Source organism: Zonotrichia albicollis, chromosome 20 (genome assembly GCF_047830755.1).
Source record: "Zonotrichia albicollis isolate bZonAlb1 chromosome 20, bZonAlb1.hap1, whole genome shotgun sequence".
Taxonomy (NCBI): Eukaryota; Metazoa; Chordata; class Aves; order Passeriformes; family Passerellidae; genus Zonotrichia; species Zonotrichia albicollis.
In genome coordinates, this window is record NC_133838.1 from 2,250,184 (window position 1) to 2,266,951 (window position 16,768).

At 50.1% G+C, this 16,768-nt stretch overlaps 1 protein-coding gene across 1 annotated transcript in view; it reads left to right on the forward strand.

Moving 5' to 3' along the window:
* The first annotated feature begins 1,355 nt into the window (after positions 1-1,355).
* Positions 1,356-16,768, forward strand: part of LOC141731337 (uncharacterized) — a 306,819-nt gene continuing 291,406 nt past the window's right edge. Inside the window, exons 1-3 of the mRNA XM_074555956.1 lie at positions 1,356-1,404; positions 13,502-13,666; positions 14,245-14,554. Of these exons, the coding sequence (XP_074412057.1) occupies positions 1,356-1,404; positions 13,502-13,666; positions 14,245-14,554 (524 nt within the window). The remainder of the gene's footprint in view (positions 1,405-13,501; positions 13,667-14,244; positions 14,555-16,768) is intronic.

Consider the following 16,768-nt stretch of genomic DNA (forward strand, 5'->3'; position numbering starts at 1 on the left):
CGTTGTCCTGCTTCCTCAAGACCTTCTCCTTCAAGGCACTACCAGGGTGTTTTCTATGCCCTCTAGAAGCTGTGCCATCAATAGGTGGTAGGCTAACGGCTGCAGGGACCAAAGAGGAGCTTGTAAGGGGAGAGTGCTGGACAGGGTGACAATGGAAAGGATCAGAAAACTTGCTGGAGCTGGGTAACATCTGCTTGTTACCCCAAAGAACTTCAAGTATAACAATGAAATACCACTTTATATCAAGTATAACACTAACATGGGACAATGATCACAGAATCTTAGAAGAGTTTGGGTAGGAAGGCACCCTTAAACATCATCTAGTCCAACCCCTGTGAGAAGGGACATCTTCATCCTGATCAGGTTCCTCAGAGCCCCATGTAAGCTGGCCTTGAACACCTTCAAGGATGGACCAACAACAGTTTCTCTGGGAAAACCTTCCAGCTTTTCATCCCCTTCATCATAAAAAAAATTCTCCCTTATGTCTAATCTAAATCTACCTTATTCTAGCTTAAAACCAAATTGCAGTGATGCTTCCCCTAAGAAACAAGGAAACCCAGCATTGCTTTGCCTTTGTTCTCCTGTTCCAGAGGCTGGCGGGGCAGTTGCCAAAGGAAAGTGCAGATAACCCTGCATGCTGCCCTTGGGCTGAGTGCTGCCTCCTCAGGGCCCCGCTGCCGCCCTCGGGCAGCGCTCACAGCCCTGCAGGCAGAGCCCCTCAGCTGGGATCCACTCAGGATCCACAACTTCTGCTGCTGCTCCTGGGGCTGCAACAGAAGCCCTGGCTGGGGCTTCAGCACAGCCCTACAGTGCCAGCTCCTCAGCAGGGAGTGGCAGAAGGATCTCTGGTGTTTTCATTACAAGGAGCTGAATTTTGTTTCTTCCAGGCTGCAGCCTGGTTGAAAAGCATTCTTTTGGACTCCCCTTCCCTGGAGGCTGCTCTCCAGGAGAGAGTCTGAAGCCCCAGTGTACTTTGCAAGACAGAATTTTCTTCTCTGAAAGACTTTAGAGGTGAAGGAGGGAAGCTGATATTCTGTTACTGACTCAGTGAGGCCGTGGGCAAGACACTTCATGCCTCTGTATTTTTCTTTGGGAAACAGAATTAAATCCCAAGCAAGCTTCCACTCAGATGCAAGCTGAACAGCTCCCCAGTCTGACTGCAACACTGTGCAAAGGGCAAGCAAGTGGTCAAAAAGGACCACCACAAGTGTAGCCACTACTTACTTGCTTCAGCTGCATGCCCACGCTTGACTGTCTCAGGAATAAGTGGCAATGATGTTTTCCTTTGTCTCCTTTTCTTCATCTCTCTCTCCAACAGCTCTGCGTCCTTCCGCCCCAAGTTCTTTTGAGCCAACATGCACAAAGCAGCACGGATCTGGGTGCAATGGAAATACATCATAGACTGTAAGCAGAAATACACAAACCACACACAACATCTCATCAGGAGCACAGAGTCCACAGAGTGCCCTAGGCTTCAATGCAGCTCCATCCACATTCCAACAGTTTCACAGGAATGTCTCCTGTCCTCACCTTGGCAATTACACACAGTGAGGTGCCACAACCTTACACTGCTGCAACTGCAATCAATGTCAGGAAGCCCTGCTTGAAGCATGAAAGTCATAGGAGTGCTCCAAGGCAGAGGAAGAGCTGACATGGCTAGGGAGCAGGCAGTTCAGTTCCTACAGGCCATGGCAGGAGAATAAAAACCATGTGCAATACCCAGCAAGGAGGGCTAATGAGCTGTTGCTTAACACTCATGGCCAGGAATTGCAGCTGTTTCTCACTTCCTGGCTTCTGAAGGACTCAGCTCTGAAGGACTCTGAAGGACTTGGTCTCTGAGATCAGGAGACCAAAAGGAGGAGTCATGTGAAAACAAGTTGCAGAAGCATTGATGTTCATGAGCAGAAAACTTGAGAATGAGAGGGCTGTGAGATACAGCCACAAAGGTAACCAGGAAAAATCAACCTCTCCCATTTTCTTTTGCAGCCTTGCTTGCACCCAACATTAGAATCTTTGCCTCTCTGCTTCCAAGGATGCACTTTGCCCACATTCACTGATGTGTAGCTTGCTCTGTCATTTAGAACTTCTCTAAAACAGCCTTTGCACATAAAGAATGCTTCTGACATGACCTTAGCACCATCTCCAAACCAAGAATCTTGGCACCACTGGAAATAGCCAAGCAATGGTTCTGTAGCTGTCCAATGTATTCCCAAGGGAATCCCCATTCCCCAAGAGTGGAAGATGATGATTTTCAGTGACATTTTGGGCCAAGCACTAAACAGCCACTGGAAAGGAAGTTCACTCATGCCTGTCCTTATCCCTTACCTTTCCAAAGGCATCCCTCAGCTCTTTGTCCCTCGTAGGACCAGGACTGGTGGGATGATCTGTCTCCTTGGCCTGGCTCAGTGGGAGGCCTGGAAATGGAAGCAAAGGTTCCTGTATACCTCTGACAGACTTCAAGTCCCCAAAAACACAATGCTGGGCAACAGGCAAGACAGGTTCCAGAGTGCAGAGCTCTCAAGACACAGAGATTGGGATTGAGAGCAGCAAGGTACAATGCCTAGACCCTCTCCCAAGGGATGGGCTACTGGCAGCAGACATGACTTGACTCTGTTGGCCAGCAGACTGAAACCTGCTGCTTGATGAAGGCCCCAGCCCCTGCATGCTGGAGAGCCTCTGTGTGTGATAGAGAAGGGCAGAGATGATGATTGCTCTTGACAGAGATTCTTATCTGCCCTTATTATGCTGATTGTAGTAAACATCATCTTTCCAGTTCCTGAAAGAAGCCCCAGGTTCTAATACCTGGATGCATTTAGACCAACATTGTCTTCTCTTTGTTGGAATATTTCAGAGGACATTCAAAGAAAATCTGAGCATTGCAGGAGTGCAGGAGTGTTACCCAAGTGTGAACTGTGTTCTTGACACTAGATATTTCATTTTCCCCAAGGATTTTCATTCTAAACTGTATGAGATTGGGCCACTTTCAGGCCAGGCTAACTAAAGGCTGATTTTCTAGTTGCAATTCTATACAACAGCTTCACAGAGGATAAATTAAGTGGCAATGCAGTAGAAAAAAAGCAATGTCTTAAATCAGGATTTTTTGCCCCTGCAGAATGGTCAGCATAATAATAAAAAAGGAGACTTAGATAGCAACTCTGTGAAAGGAGGGCCTTGGAAGGTAAAAGAATTTGGGATGTTGGCAGGGAAACTACAGATCCCAAGGTAACCTCCTTGGGACCACTGCTGTCAGTCAGGCCAGCAAAATGGACATACAAAATGTAACAGAGGCAGAGATGCAATCTAAAGCATCTGAAGCTCCATATTTCACGGGACACATTTCCTGGAAATGTCTATAAAGCTGCACAGGGAAACATGCTCCTGGCTGGCAGACACTGAGGCAGGCCAGGGCAAAACCCTGAGCCACTTGCCCAGAGCTGGCACAGGCACAGCCTGGCCTCTGGGCTGCCCTGGGACAGCAGGGAGCCCAGAGCCCTGTGCTCTCCAGGAATGGCTCAGCTGCACATGCACCCTCCTGCTCCTCTGCCTGCCCCACAGCTCAGCAGCCCCACAGCTCCAGGGGCACTGGCAGCAGCACAGCTCAGTGCAGGGGCACATGCAGGGCACAGCTGTTCCCTGGCAATGTGCACAGCCTCTCTGGGCTGCCACAAGACCCTTCCTCGTGCCAGCCAGCAGCCCAGCTCCCCCTGCCCTCTGTCCTTGTCCTCCCTGCAGTGCCCCTGGGGCTAGCGCTGCCCCGCGGCTCTGCTGGGGCTCCTGGGCCAAGGCCCCTGAGCCACCCGCGAGCCCAGACCTCCATTCCCAAGGCCGGGCTCCAGCACAGGAGGCTCCAAGCCCAACAGCTCAGCCCATTTCCTTGGGAACAGAGGCATCCCAGCTCCTGTCTTGTACCAAGAGCTCTTTCCCTTCTTCCTCTGCCTTTTTGCTGTAGGCTCAGAAGAAGCTGACATTCAGGTACAAGAGAAGAAGTGAGTTAATTGAATGCATGCCTGTACAATCAACCCATCTAATGGGTGAGGAATTCAAAGTGTATTTTAGTTACTGAGAAGATTGCTTTGTTTTTCATTTTTCATACAACGAGCATCAGTTTCATTTCTCTGGACAATATGGAGCTGGCAAGCCAAGAGAGAAAGGCTCTACTAGTTCATGTGGTGCCCGTTGCCTCCCTACTACTACAGGATCCCTTTCCTTCCAAACAATTGGAAACTCACAGTGCTCTCTAGAATCTGACACGGGCAAGGAAGTAATTGTTTTCAAAAGTAATTTTCAAGCCCTTTTTTTCTGTAGGCCCCACTCAATTCCAGGTCGGGTTTTGCATTTTTGAGATTTTTACATTACTCTTTACAACAAAAAAAGTGCTGAGACACAAACAGTGGCACCACGTTTTAGATAAAAAAGATGATTTGCTTTCTGCATTAGATGTACCCAGTATTCTGTGAGCCTGTATTGGTAGGGAACAAAGTGCTCATCCCAAAGTTCCAAGTTTGCTCTATTTACTTGTTCCAGGGGTTTATTCCCTGCTGTCTTTTCAGCAGAGACACCCAAACACAACATAAACATGACCTGCCTCAAAACATTTCTGATCTTGGCTAATACTGTCAATTCAAAATATTCCTAATGGAAATAGCAGAGGGTAGGTAATTTTTAAATATTCTCCAACAAAGCAGTTAGAATTAAGAGAACTAGTTCTTTACATGGCTGCAGAGAGAATAAAATCATATGGCAGCCAAGCAGGATGAGTGTCTTAAACCTGGATTTCTTCATCCTGTAGAATGCTGTAGTCAGTAATAAAAGTGAGACAGGTAAGGTTTAATGAGTTAAGTCATTTCCAGTACAGAATTAGTCCAGAAAAAATGTCACCTTACTTACTGAGCAGTACTATTCCCTAGCCGCATTAAGCATTCCAGCTTCATATCAGTAATTAAAGAGTCATTCCAAAGGGGCCATAGCCAGGATTTGGCAGAACTAACCCTGATCCCCAAAGGGACCAGGGGATCTGATCCCTTGTTCTGCATCAGCAGAATTATTTCTCCAAGTCTCATCTCTCCTATCATTACACACCCAGAGATGCCAAAGGAACAACAACAGCGTCATTGAGCCTTTCAACTTGAAAGCACTGCCTGACCCAGATGCACCAGAGACTGCATTTTGTCTGGCACAATTCCACTTCTCAGGGATCAGGCAAGGCAGGGACAGGGACAAGGCAGAAGGCATCTCCTGCCCCAGCCTCAGCCTGCAACACTGACACAGGCAGAGAGAGCCAGGGAAGAGATTTGTCACTCTGAACCTGCCATAGGTGGCTTTGGGCTTGTGCTGTCACAGGATGACAAACTCACGCCCTGCGTAGGATGCATCCCTTTGGAAGGCTCTTTCTCCCTAACTGGAAAATTTATAAGGACATGCTGTCAGAGGTGGTTTCCCTATTTCTGCCTATACAATACCAGGCAATGTCCATGAATCTCCTTCACATCTCAAAGGGTTCCGCTCAGAAACTGCCCCAATGAAAGGTTTTCTGCTTCATAAGCAGGAGGAAGGAGTGGGAACATTTCTCATTTCATGCTAAATGCCTTCTTTATCCTACTAATTGTGACACTAGAAAGGCTGCAGGGAGATAAAAAGAATGAGCAGGATGGAGAGGAACGTATCCTCTTCCAGCGCTGCATTTCAGGGGCCCCCAGGTACCACTCAACACTTCACACTGGAGGAATTTTCACTGTGCCACCAGAGAACATTTCCAGAGACTGGGCTCTGGGAGAGTCCACTGAGCCCACCAAAGAACTGAAATGAATTTAAAGAAATTTTGATAACCCAGCTTTCCAAATGTCAACTCTGAGTCAAGACTACAATGGTCATTTTAGGACAGACATGCCCTGTACCTACCTGCATTTTCAGAATTCTTTTTGCTTCTGCAGCTGGGTCTTGGCCTGGAGAAAATGGAGGACAAAAGAATATGTGAGGAGGTAGAAAGAAAAGGGAGAGAATGGGCGTACCATGAAAGGAGGCAAAACTTCTTAGGATGGTCACTATGATAAAGGAGGAAATGCAACCCATAAACCCAACAGGATGCAAAGCTAATTCATTGTCCTTAAGTTTGCCATTGCTGGAGTCACACAGAGGTGGCCAAGCTCCAGCTAAAACACAGCAGTAATTCTTCTACCTGCATCAGAACTCCCTAGTTCTGCTGCCTCTCCTTTTGGAGCCAAGTGGCTCCTGAAGCCTCTCTGAAGCAGCAAGAGCTGCTGAGCTGCATCATGACTCTGGAGGGCAGCTACTTTTGTACAGCTGCCAAAGCTTGACTTTGCCTGCTTGTGCCTTACCCTAGTGACAGCCTCGTGCTACATGTGGTCAGAGCACTGCTGTCTCCTGAGAATGATATTACACCTGCTGGCTCTTTCAAGAAAACAAAGACTGGTTTCCAACTCAGCTGCTAGGGAAGGATGTTCAGATCACACCTTAAAAGCCCCACTAAAGATTCGCAACTGGCACTTCTGTGCCAGTTCTGAGACACTTCTGTGACTCCCTCTTTATTGTTAGCTCTTGCATAACGGTAATAGCTTCATTTTCTTTTGCATATCCAAGCCAATATTTTTCCATCAGGTACAGTCCTATGCCTCTTCCATAGCACCTTTCCCTCGTTGATCTTAAGCCCAGATCAAAATATTAAATACCAATCGGATTATACATCAGATTTTACATCTATTCTGCAAAATTTATCTGGCATCTTATTTCATTGTGGAGCCACAGGCACAGTGAAGTTACACCTGATGTTTACAGAAGTAGCACCTGAATTTGCAGACACCTCTCCAGTAGCCAGTATTTGCCCAAGGATAACAAAGACCTGCAGGACCCTATCCCAGGCAGTACAGTCCCCAAATGTCACCACAACAATTACAGAGGAATTCAATAGCCAAGCCCACCAGAGGACCCATCTTGAGGTGCTTTGAAGCCCTGCCTCCTCTTCCCCACCACCACCTCTGCTCTTAGGACATTGGTGTTGCCTTTGACATTGTGCTGGATCATCATTTGTGCTGGATCATCATAGATGGCCAAAATGGAGAATACACACAGGTTTGCCTAAATACATGGGACACCTGACTGGGCAAAATGATCCCACGAGATGCGAAGAGAGAGCTGAACAGCTGAACTGCAGCAGCAAACACCTTGACTTACCTCATCTCCTGGGATTCCTGGAATTCCAGCTGAGGAGAGCTTGGCAGGGACCCTGCAGCACTGCCAAGAGGGGGACTCACTGCCCTGCGTATGGGGGGGATCAGAGGTGGTCTCAGTGACCCCTTCTTCATATCCTCACCCCTGGAATACAGCAAGGAAGTCTGGAAAGAGTAGAACATAGTGATCAGATCAAGCATCCAGCCTTGCCCCCATTCATGCCTCAAGACATTTAGCCATGCATTTAACTGGGACCTGCCAGGAAATGTCAAACGGATCGTCCAGCTTGGCCCAGGATGGGGAAGGGAACACGAAGTGGTGAGGGAGAGACCATGTCACACATTTGCCACCTCTGCCCTCATGCTCACTCCTCTGCAAGTGTAGCTGCATTCCCAGCTGGCATTCACATGTTTGACATCAGGATGTTCTGGTGTGCCACTGCCTCCACTGCCCTTTTGGATGGCATGGCAGGGGCTTTAGATCACTGTTCTATCCCTGCCCCTAAGCTGTCTCACAGCCAGTGCTGATCTCCAGCCAAGACCCCACAAAGCCATTCTGCAGGATGCCAAAACCTGCTTTTCTCAAGCCCCTCATTTCTTCTGCTGCTGCCCTTCCCTTCTACACTTCCCCAGCAGCCTTTGAGCCCAGGTGGTGCTGAGCTTTCAGCATGCTGGCTGCTCTCCAGCTCCTACACATCCATCATCTCAGGCTCCCTGGCATTGAGGAAGTTCAGCAGAGCTCCCCTGCCCTGCTGATCTCTGCAAGCTCTCTGTCTGCCCAAGGTGCTCCAGGGCCCCCATGCCATGGCCAGGAATGGGGCTGGAGGCAGCAGGGGCAGGTGCTCACTCATCCTCAGTATCCCATCATTTCTGGCCCAGCTAAAGAGACAAACCAGAACCTGTTCAAACTTCACTGAAAGGGTCAGTTCCTGACAGGGAAAAGCTCTCCGAGCTCTGCCAACAGCACATAAACTGAACATTTGCCACACAGGACTTTGCTTGGTCTCCTTACCTTATATCCTTTTCCCTCTGAACTCACCTCCTGTTTTTTTCTCCTCTCCTCATCCCAGCCGGTGCCATTTTCCCCATTCTCCTGCTCTCTGCTGCATGTTGGGCTTGGCTTGGTAGGAGGAGAGCTCTTCGGAATGGGAGGCAACGGCTTGGAGGGAAGGAGCACAGAGGAACTTGCCAGGGAAAACCTCTTGGCAAGAGGGTAGCCAGTCAGGCCTGCAAAGTGGAGACACAAAATAGAACAGAGGCCACAATGCAAACCTAAAGCATCTGAAGCTCCATATTTCCTGGGACACATTTCCTGCAAACTTCTAAACAGCTGCACAGGGAAACATGCTCCTGCTGGCAGACACTGAGGCAGGCCAGGGCACAACCCTGAGCCACTTGCCCAGAGCTGGCACAGGCACAGCCTGGCCTCTGGGCTGCCCTGGGACAGCAGGGATCCCAGAGCCTTGTGCTCCCCAGGAATGGCTCAGCTGCACATGCACCCTCCTGCTCCTCTGCCTGCCCCACAGCTCAGCAGCCCCACAGCTCCAGGGGCACTGGCAGCAGCACAGCTCAGTGCAGGGGCACATGCAGGGCACAGCTGTTCCCTGGCAATGTGCACAGCCTCTCTGGGCTGCCACAAGACCCTTCCTCCCAGCAGAGATTGGCCCAGCTCCCCCCTCACCTCTGTGTGAGGCTGAGCCATGCTCATAAGGAGAGAAGTCAGTTAGGTGAACTCCCACCTTTATCATCAACACATCTAATGGGTGTGGTGCTCAAGGGGAATATTTTTAATTATTGAGAAAATTTATTTGGTTTTATTTCTCATGGAACTAGCCTGCATTTAATTCCTCTTAGCAGTATTGAGGTAGCAAGTTTGAAGGGAAAGCTGGAAGCCTCCAATGATAAAAAGGGGAAAAAAGATTCCCTCTTGAGGCTGGCCTGTGAATCCACAGGAAAACTCTCAGAGTTGTGATGTTATTTCTGCAAACCACAAAGATCTCCAATCAAGCAGGCAGGCCTTATTGGCGTATCTGTAGCACCGTAATCCCACCCTCAGGCTCAGATCCTATCAGCAAGCAGAGGAAGAATGGGAAATTTATCTGTAATGAGACCCAAAATTGATGGCAAAGAAAACAACAGAATTTGCATCTCACGACCATGTCCAACCTGTAGTCAGTTATGGCCACAGTCCCTGTCCTGGCTGACAGTAGGAGTGATTTGGCTACTGTCAAAAATGAGAAACTAATGATAGAATGTTGTGATGCCTCAGGGCATCCTTGCAGGATCATCTGTAGCTGTCAGCCACCTACTCTGACACAGAGTCAGCACTGACCACCATGGACCAGTTTTCTTTGAAACCTGGGGGGATTTTTTTCCATTTGGCTCTGGCCTTCCATCTCCTTTCTATCCTCACCTTTTCCTTCAGTTGTCTTTCCTTTTCCAGTAAAACCCATGTTTGAACCCGTGCTTCTGCCTGGCAGAAGTGTCTGGGTTTGAGTTTAGGAATGCTCTCAGAGCAGTCAGCGCTGGGAGCTTGGTCCCAGTCTTTGCGCAAGGCCGGGTTACTCCAATCGCTGTCACTCAGCACAGAGAGGCAGATCCAGACGTGTCTGCTGCCACTGGGGCCGTGTCCAGCACAACCTGCACCAGCCCAGCGTGGGGCTGCCCCTTTGTGACATGCTCACCATGGTTCTCTCGTTTCCATGGCTGCAAAACCCCACCCCAACTCCAGCCCCTTCCATTCCCTTGCCAAGGGCAGCCAGCACTAAGCCCAGACGGGCCAGGCCTGAGCGTTTCACACTGTCTAGGTGTTATGAATATGAACAAGACCAAACTTTCTCCAGAAAAAGAGGTTCTTGTTTATTAAAATAGCTACAAGGAACGGAGTACCCAGGATAAGCCCAGGCACCCACACAGCAAGCCAAAAACAGAACAGTACACTAACCCCAAGTGCACTGGGCTGTCCCCAAAAAAAAAACCCAAACAAGTAGCCAAAAAGAAGAACCCTGACCCAACTGAACACCCCCCCCATTTTTAGCCCCTTTTGAGTCCAGGATTGATCCATTTTGGATCCGCATGATGATTGGTCCATTTCCAGGCTTCTCATTGCTCTTAAACACCGTTCATTCTGGACCAGTCGTTTCTACAGGGCTTCGAATGATTGGTCAGATCTTCCATCCAATCCAGCTTTGACCTCGCCTTGCCCCACCAGACCACTGTTCCACCAAACCCTGGATCCTTCTCCTAGCACATTGTAATAAGCCCCGCCCCTCCTTTAACATAATACAATTAACATAATTAATACAATATAATTGAACTATACCCTTATTTAACTTAACTTTTACCTATAACATAGGAAGGAGACCCTTTCCAAAGCTACTTTTCAGGGCCTTTATTTCTGTAATTCCTACTCAGTTCTAGGTTGCAGCTTGTTGGTGTGGGATTTTGTTTAATTCTCTTCACATCAAACAAAGTGCTGGGACACAAACAATGGCACGGGGCTCTCAGGACTCTAGCTGGTCAGAAGACCCCAAGTTAAGTTAGAAAGTCTCTTTTCCCAGCCAGGCGGTTGAAGAAGGAGTCAGAGCTCTTCATTTCTCGGTCTCAAGGTTGTTTCTTGTATCTTATCTATAAACTTCTTTCTCCTGACCTGCCGAGGTCCGCTCAGCAAGAATGTCAGAGGCACTCCACCTGCCTCTGAGGCGGTGTTACCTTTTTTTACTAAAAACTACGTGTACAATGTTTACCATTACTTTCCAGTACCTGTCATCTATGTTAGACAATTTTCTACTCCAAACCAGTCTAAAAGTGCCAACATCACAGCTGAAGATTGAGGCTAGGAAGAAGGAAAAAGGACAAGGCACACCCAAATTCCTCCATCTTGGGACCCCAAGCCCTCATTCTAAAAGCTTCAAAAATCTATTTTTCACCCTGTGACAAGCTAACTATTATTCTACTGAAAATTTCATGGCTTGTAATTCTTCATATAAGGTTGGTAATCCTTTTTTCCAAGGGCTAGATCAAAGGCACAGGGGTCTTGGGCTCTGTGCCAAGGTCTCTGAGCCCCCTGGGCAGGGGCTTGAGTCCTCCAGGGCAGCAAGAGGAATTTCCTGGGTTCTGACACCGGGCAGTGGAAGTAAAAGCAGCTTTGCACTCCCCAGTAGATGACCCAAAAATCAGTTGGCTGAGAGCTGTAGGGAACAAACTGACCTTTCAAACGTTCCTCTTTTGCTTTGCTTCATTGTTCCCTGGGGTTTTTTTTCTCTGCGTTCTTTATTGCACAGACACCTGAACCCAACATAAACATGATCTACCTCACAACATTTCTGATCCTGGCAGTTCCTGAAAACTCCAAATTTTCTTAATGGAAATGGCAAGGGGCAGTCATTCTGAAATACTCCCCAACAGAGGAGGTAAAAACAACTCATCCTTGACACCTTTGATTTGGCAGAACTAAGTCCAGTCTATGGGACCCCTGGGGCTGATCCCTTTTTCTCAATCTGCAAAATTATTTCTTCAAGTCTCATCTCTCCTATCTATTCAAAGAAGCTTTGCACTCTGCATTAGATGCCCCCAATATTCAGTGGGCTGATATGATCAGTGTATCTGTAGGGTGTAAATTGGCCATGCAGAGTTCTCCTTTGTTGTTCAAGGGGCTTATTCCCACTTTCTTTCCTGCAGACACACCCAAACCCAACATTGCAACACAAAGCAATTCTCATTTGGACTGTCCCTGAAAATTCAAACTTATGCTCAGGGCGTTTCCCTGTCCCCAGGGACAGGCTCCAAGGCTGGGCTCTCACCTGCACAGAATGAAGAAGAGCTGCTGCCCTTGCCAGCAGCTCCGGGGTCTCACCATCTTCGCTTTGAATGCAGCTTTTGTACACACTATGCCTCTCTGAGCCCAGCAGCATTCCCAGGCATCAGCAGTGCTGCTGCAGGCCAACATCCCCCAGGCACAGCTGCAGCAAGGAGATTGCAACAAGGCCTGGCTGCAGGAGTCTCCAGCCTGCAGCAGCCCTTCACCTGCGGCGGAATCATTTTGCGCTGACATGGGGGAGCAAAGGGATTAGGGGCTCTTTGCAGATGAGGGTCTCCTCCATGTGCTGCTGCTCACTGGGCTGATACAGTTGCTGGTGCCCTCCTCCACAGCTGTACCAGGAGTCTGTCTGGGAAAATAACACTGCCAGTGCCAGCCACCCATCCCTGCCATGGCCCTGCCCACAGGGCGTCCTGCCCACCAAACTGCTCCAGTCAGGTGATGTCAGACACCATCAAAATACATTCAAACAATGCATTTTCCACACTCTGGCAAAATCATGGCCATACAGGCCACGTGCTGGAGGCAGACTGCTGTTGGCAGAATGGGGGAAGCCCCAGCAGCTGCACTCTCCAGGCTGGATGGCCATGGCAGCAGAGGCCAGTCTCTCACCGTGCCCACTGCTGTGGGACCCAGTGCTTTGGACATGTTCCCACTGAACTCAGGCTGCAGCTACAGCAGCACCATGCCTTCACACATTTGATAACAAAGAGCAGGAATGGCACACAGGACTGCCCCAAGAGCTACAAAAAAATGGGGTGAGGGAGGGGACAAGTGAGTTAGAATAGCTCATTCCTTTTTAATACGAGCAGGGATTTAAGCAGGGATACTGGGCTAATCATACTGGGCCCTGGTTTGTAAGCCTTGTCTCTAGCAATTCCCACCAGTCTGCAAGCATTTTTCACTACAAAGGAGTAGATAGGATTTTACAGAACATGCATGAGCAAGTCTGAGCCAGAACTCAAAGTACAAGACAAATAGTCCCAAATCAGCCACCCATGGGGAAAGGAAAAAGAAAAGCAGATGAAGCAAGTGCCATTGTGGCTGAATTGCCTGCATTTATCCCATGGTCAAACCTTTCTGAATAAAAGCACCTCAGTTCAAATACACAGCTTAAGATCAAGGAATTCAAGTGTTCTGAGAGCATTAAAAGCCTGATTTCTATGACGGAATGGTAGATGCTAAATTCCTTAAAAACACAAATGTGGGTCTATTTGGGACTGCATGCTTCAAAAGCAGGAATGGAGGTTTAGAATTGCAGAACTGTTTCCATTGGAAAAGACCTTTAAGATCATAGAGTCCTCCCAATAACCTAAGACCACTAACACTGCCAAGGCCACCACCAAAGCATATCCCAGGAAATGTCGTGGGATGGGACATCCTTCTTGTCTCCTTTGTCTCCCAGGAGCCCCTTGGAAAGAGAAATGCCCACACAGGCTTTATCTGACTCCTTCCTAGCCAGCCTTTCCCTCACTCCTGGGTCTCATTTGCTCCACAGGTTTCACCAGCTCGCTAAGCTCAGAGGAGCTCTCAGAGGAGAAAATGCTGCCTGGTGTGGGGCTGTCTGATCCCTGTCTCATCTTCATTCCATCTGCCCTGCTCCCTCTCCCATCAAAGAGACCGAAGGATCCCCCCAACCCCACGGTGCTGCACCAGATTCCGGGTACGTTCCCTCCTGTACTCCTTGGTGGCCCCGGGGAGGCTCCAGAGCCCTCCCTGTGTGCGGGACAGCTGCAGCAGCACCACCGCGCCTGCATGAGAGCAGCGCCCGAGGAGCAGCTGCGCCAGTTCAGAGTCTGAAACGGAATCCTCAGTGCACACAAATGACAACTGACATTTCACGGCTGGCAGGAGAAGCTAAATCCATCTGCTCGCTGCCCTTTCTAGCCATGGCCATTGGAAGAATTGCCCCTGCCCAGGAAGCTCTCAGGTGCAAGAGAGGAGCAAAAGTCAGGTGTTTCTGATGTGCTAGCTGCCAGTGCTTCAGGTTTTCCTTCCAAGTTCTAAGGGGTTTGTACTATTTTTACCATTTCAACACTTTCTGTGCAACCCATTGAGCGAGTAAGCACCACACCCTCTCCCTCAAAGCCTTGAGGTACTGCCAAAGCAGAACTTGTTCATGCTCTTTTCTCCTGGTGATTTTATAATCCCATGCAGACTCTGATAGCAAAGCAGTGCTGTAGAGAAAAGATTGGAATCCTGGGGCACTTTTTGGGTGGGTGTTTGAATCTGCTTTTCCAGGCCTTGGGCTGAGCAGGGTGAGGCCGAGGCCTGGGCCCCTCCAGCTGGCGCTGGGGAGCCCCCGGGGCAGCGGCGAGGGGCGGCCCCGAGGGGAGGCAGAGGGGGCGTTTCCCCCAAGCGGGCGGGCGAGCGGCGGGGAAAGGCGCCCTGGGCACAAGGGCAGGCACAGGGGCCTCGGCTCTCTGCAGTGCGGGCGGCCCAGCGCCAATCGCTGCTCCCGGAGCCGCCGCCAGGGCCGTGTCTCCTCCCTGCCGCTGACCCTGCACCTGCAGCGCTGCCGCCGGCTCTGCCAGGCTCCCCGGCACGGACGGCGAGGACGTGGCCATGCTGCAGCGGGGGCCCAGCAGGGACACCCAGATGGTACCAGGGCTGCAGCTCCTCTCCTGCAAGGAAAGGCTGACACAGCTCGGCTTCTTCAGCCTGGCAAAGAGACTCAGACTTCATCGAGCTGTGGCCTTCCAGTACCTGAGGGCAACCTACAAGAAAGCTGGGCAGGGACTTTGTACGAGGGCAGGCAAGGACAGGATCAGGGACCAGGGAGACTGGATCCAAATGGAAAGAGAGTAGGTTTAGGTAGGGATTCAGAAAAAAGACCCTCCTGGAACAGTTTGCCCAGAGAAGGTGTGGATTTTGAGAAGAGGAAATCAGGAGAAGATTGAGAGGGAGAGAAAGATCCACAGTTGGCCTTGCGTCCGGCACCATCTCAGCTGCTCTGAGCTCTGGGGCCGTGGGAGGTGTCATTGTTTTCATATCCAAAAACACATTCGGTAATGGGTTCCCCCTCCCTTCATCATCCCCAAACTTTAGCTGTCTCGTTTCACACCCCAGCTCCCCAGTCCCAACCCATCCCACCCCTGCTGGACATCAAGACCCACTTCCCAAGCCGTATTTCCCCCATTTCACACCACCCAAACCCCATCCCACCCATCCCACCCCACCCAATGACCATCTCACCCCTCCTGATTTGCAGCACACTTCACCCAATCCTCTTCCAACCCCATTCCACCCTGAGGGGCTGTGGAATCGAGGAATTTTTGGCTGGGACTGAGTAGTTTTCAGTGGCATTGAGGGGTATTGAGGTGATAGATTGAACCCTCTCATCTCTTTGAGTGCCAAGAAAGGGAGATAACCACATCAAATACTCCCAAAACCCCCCAAGTATCTCCCTGAATCCCAGATTCCCCTGAAACACTTGTAAAAAGTGAGGCTTTAGATGCCTTCAATGAATTTGTTGATTTTTCCCCCAATTTTGACTGTTGTAAGGGATCAAGATCAATCAAAAGAAAATTAGGGCCTTAACAAAGGGATAACTAGCCAAGTGTCTTCCCAATTCAGGTCACTGGGAATGTGGGTCTGAAGGGCTCTGACCAACGTGGACCCTCCAATGGGGGATGGAGTTGGAGCAGCGCACGAAGCCCTTCCTGCAGTTGGGGCACTCGGAGGGCTTCCCTTACCAGTGACGCTGTTGGTGTTTACTGAAGTCAGAGCTGTCTGAGAAGCTTTTCCCACACTGGGGACACTCACAGGGCCTCTCCCCAGTGTGGAAGCACCAGTGCCTGACGAGGGTGGAGTTGTGCTTGAATCCCTTCCTGCAGCTGGGGCAGTGGAAGGGTCTCTCCTCCCTGTGAATCCACTGATGAGGGAGGAGATGGGAGCTGGTCTGAAACCTCCACTGGCACTCGGGACACTTGTAGGGCCTCTCCCCAGTGCGAACGCGTTGGTGGATGGTGAGGGCAGAGCTGCAGCTGAAGTCCTTCCCACATTCTCCACACTCATAGGGCCATTCCCCAGTGTGGATCATCTGGTGGCAGATCAGGGTGCTGCTCTGCCCGAAGCTCTTCCCACACTCCAAGCACTTGCAGGGCTTCTCTCCATCATGAAGCTGCTCCACAGATCACCAGCTCTGAGCTCTGGCTGAAGCTCTGTCCACCTTCCTGGCACAGGGTGGCTCTTCCCTCCTCAGAGCACCCCAGGCTGGGTTTGCAGCCCCTCCTCCTGCAGGGTCTCCAGGGATTTTCCTTCCTGTTCAATTCCTGTGCTGTGGAGTTGCTCAAAACGGCCTCTTCCATGAGGTTCTGCTGCCATGGGGATTTGTCCTCCCTGGTCTCCATCCTCAGCTGCTTGTCTGGGGGAGGAAGGACAAAGAGATGGGATTTGCCTCCATGCCAGAGGGAAGGAGATCCCCCCTGTGCGTCCCCAGCAGGATGGCATCAGCAGCAGGGCTGTCCTGCCGCCAGGGGCCGTGTTGGGCTGGGAGATGGAGCAGAAGAGAAGGGGAAAGGGGCACTGACTTCCTCCTCACCTGCCTATGTGTCCCCAGACATCTTCCTAACAGCCTCCTTCTCCATCCAGCCAAGGTTTGGGAAAGAGAAATCCTGGTTTGGGGAAAAATACAATGTATGAGCACATTGGGTTAGGGAGTTCCTACTGCCCAAGTCCTGGAAGTCACCAGGAATCTGCCACCCATATAAACCTCCAAAACACCAAGATTCAGGGACCCAAAATACACAAATGACCAAGATGA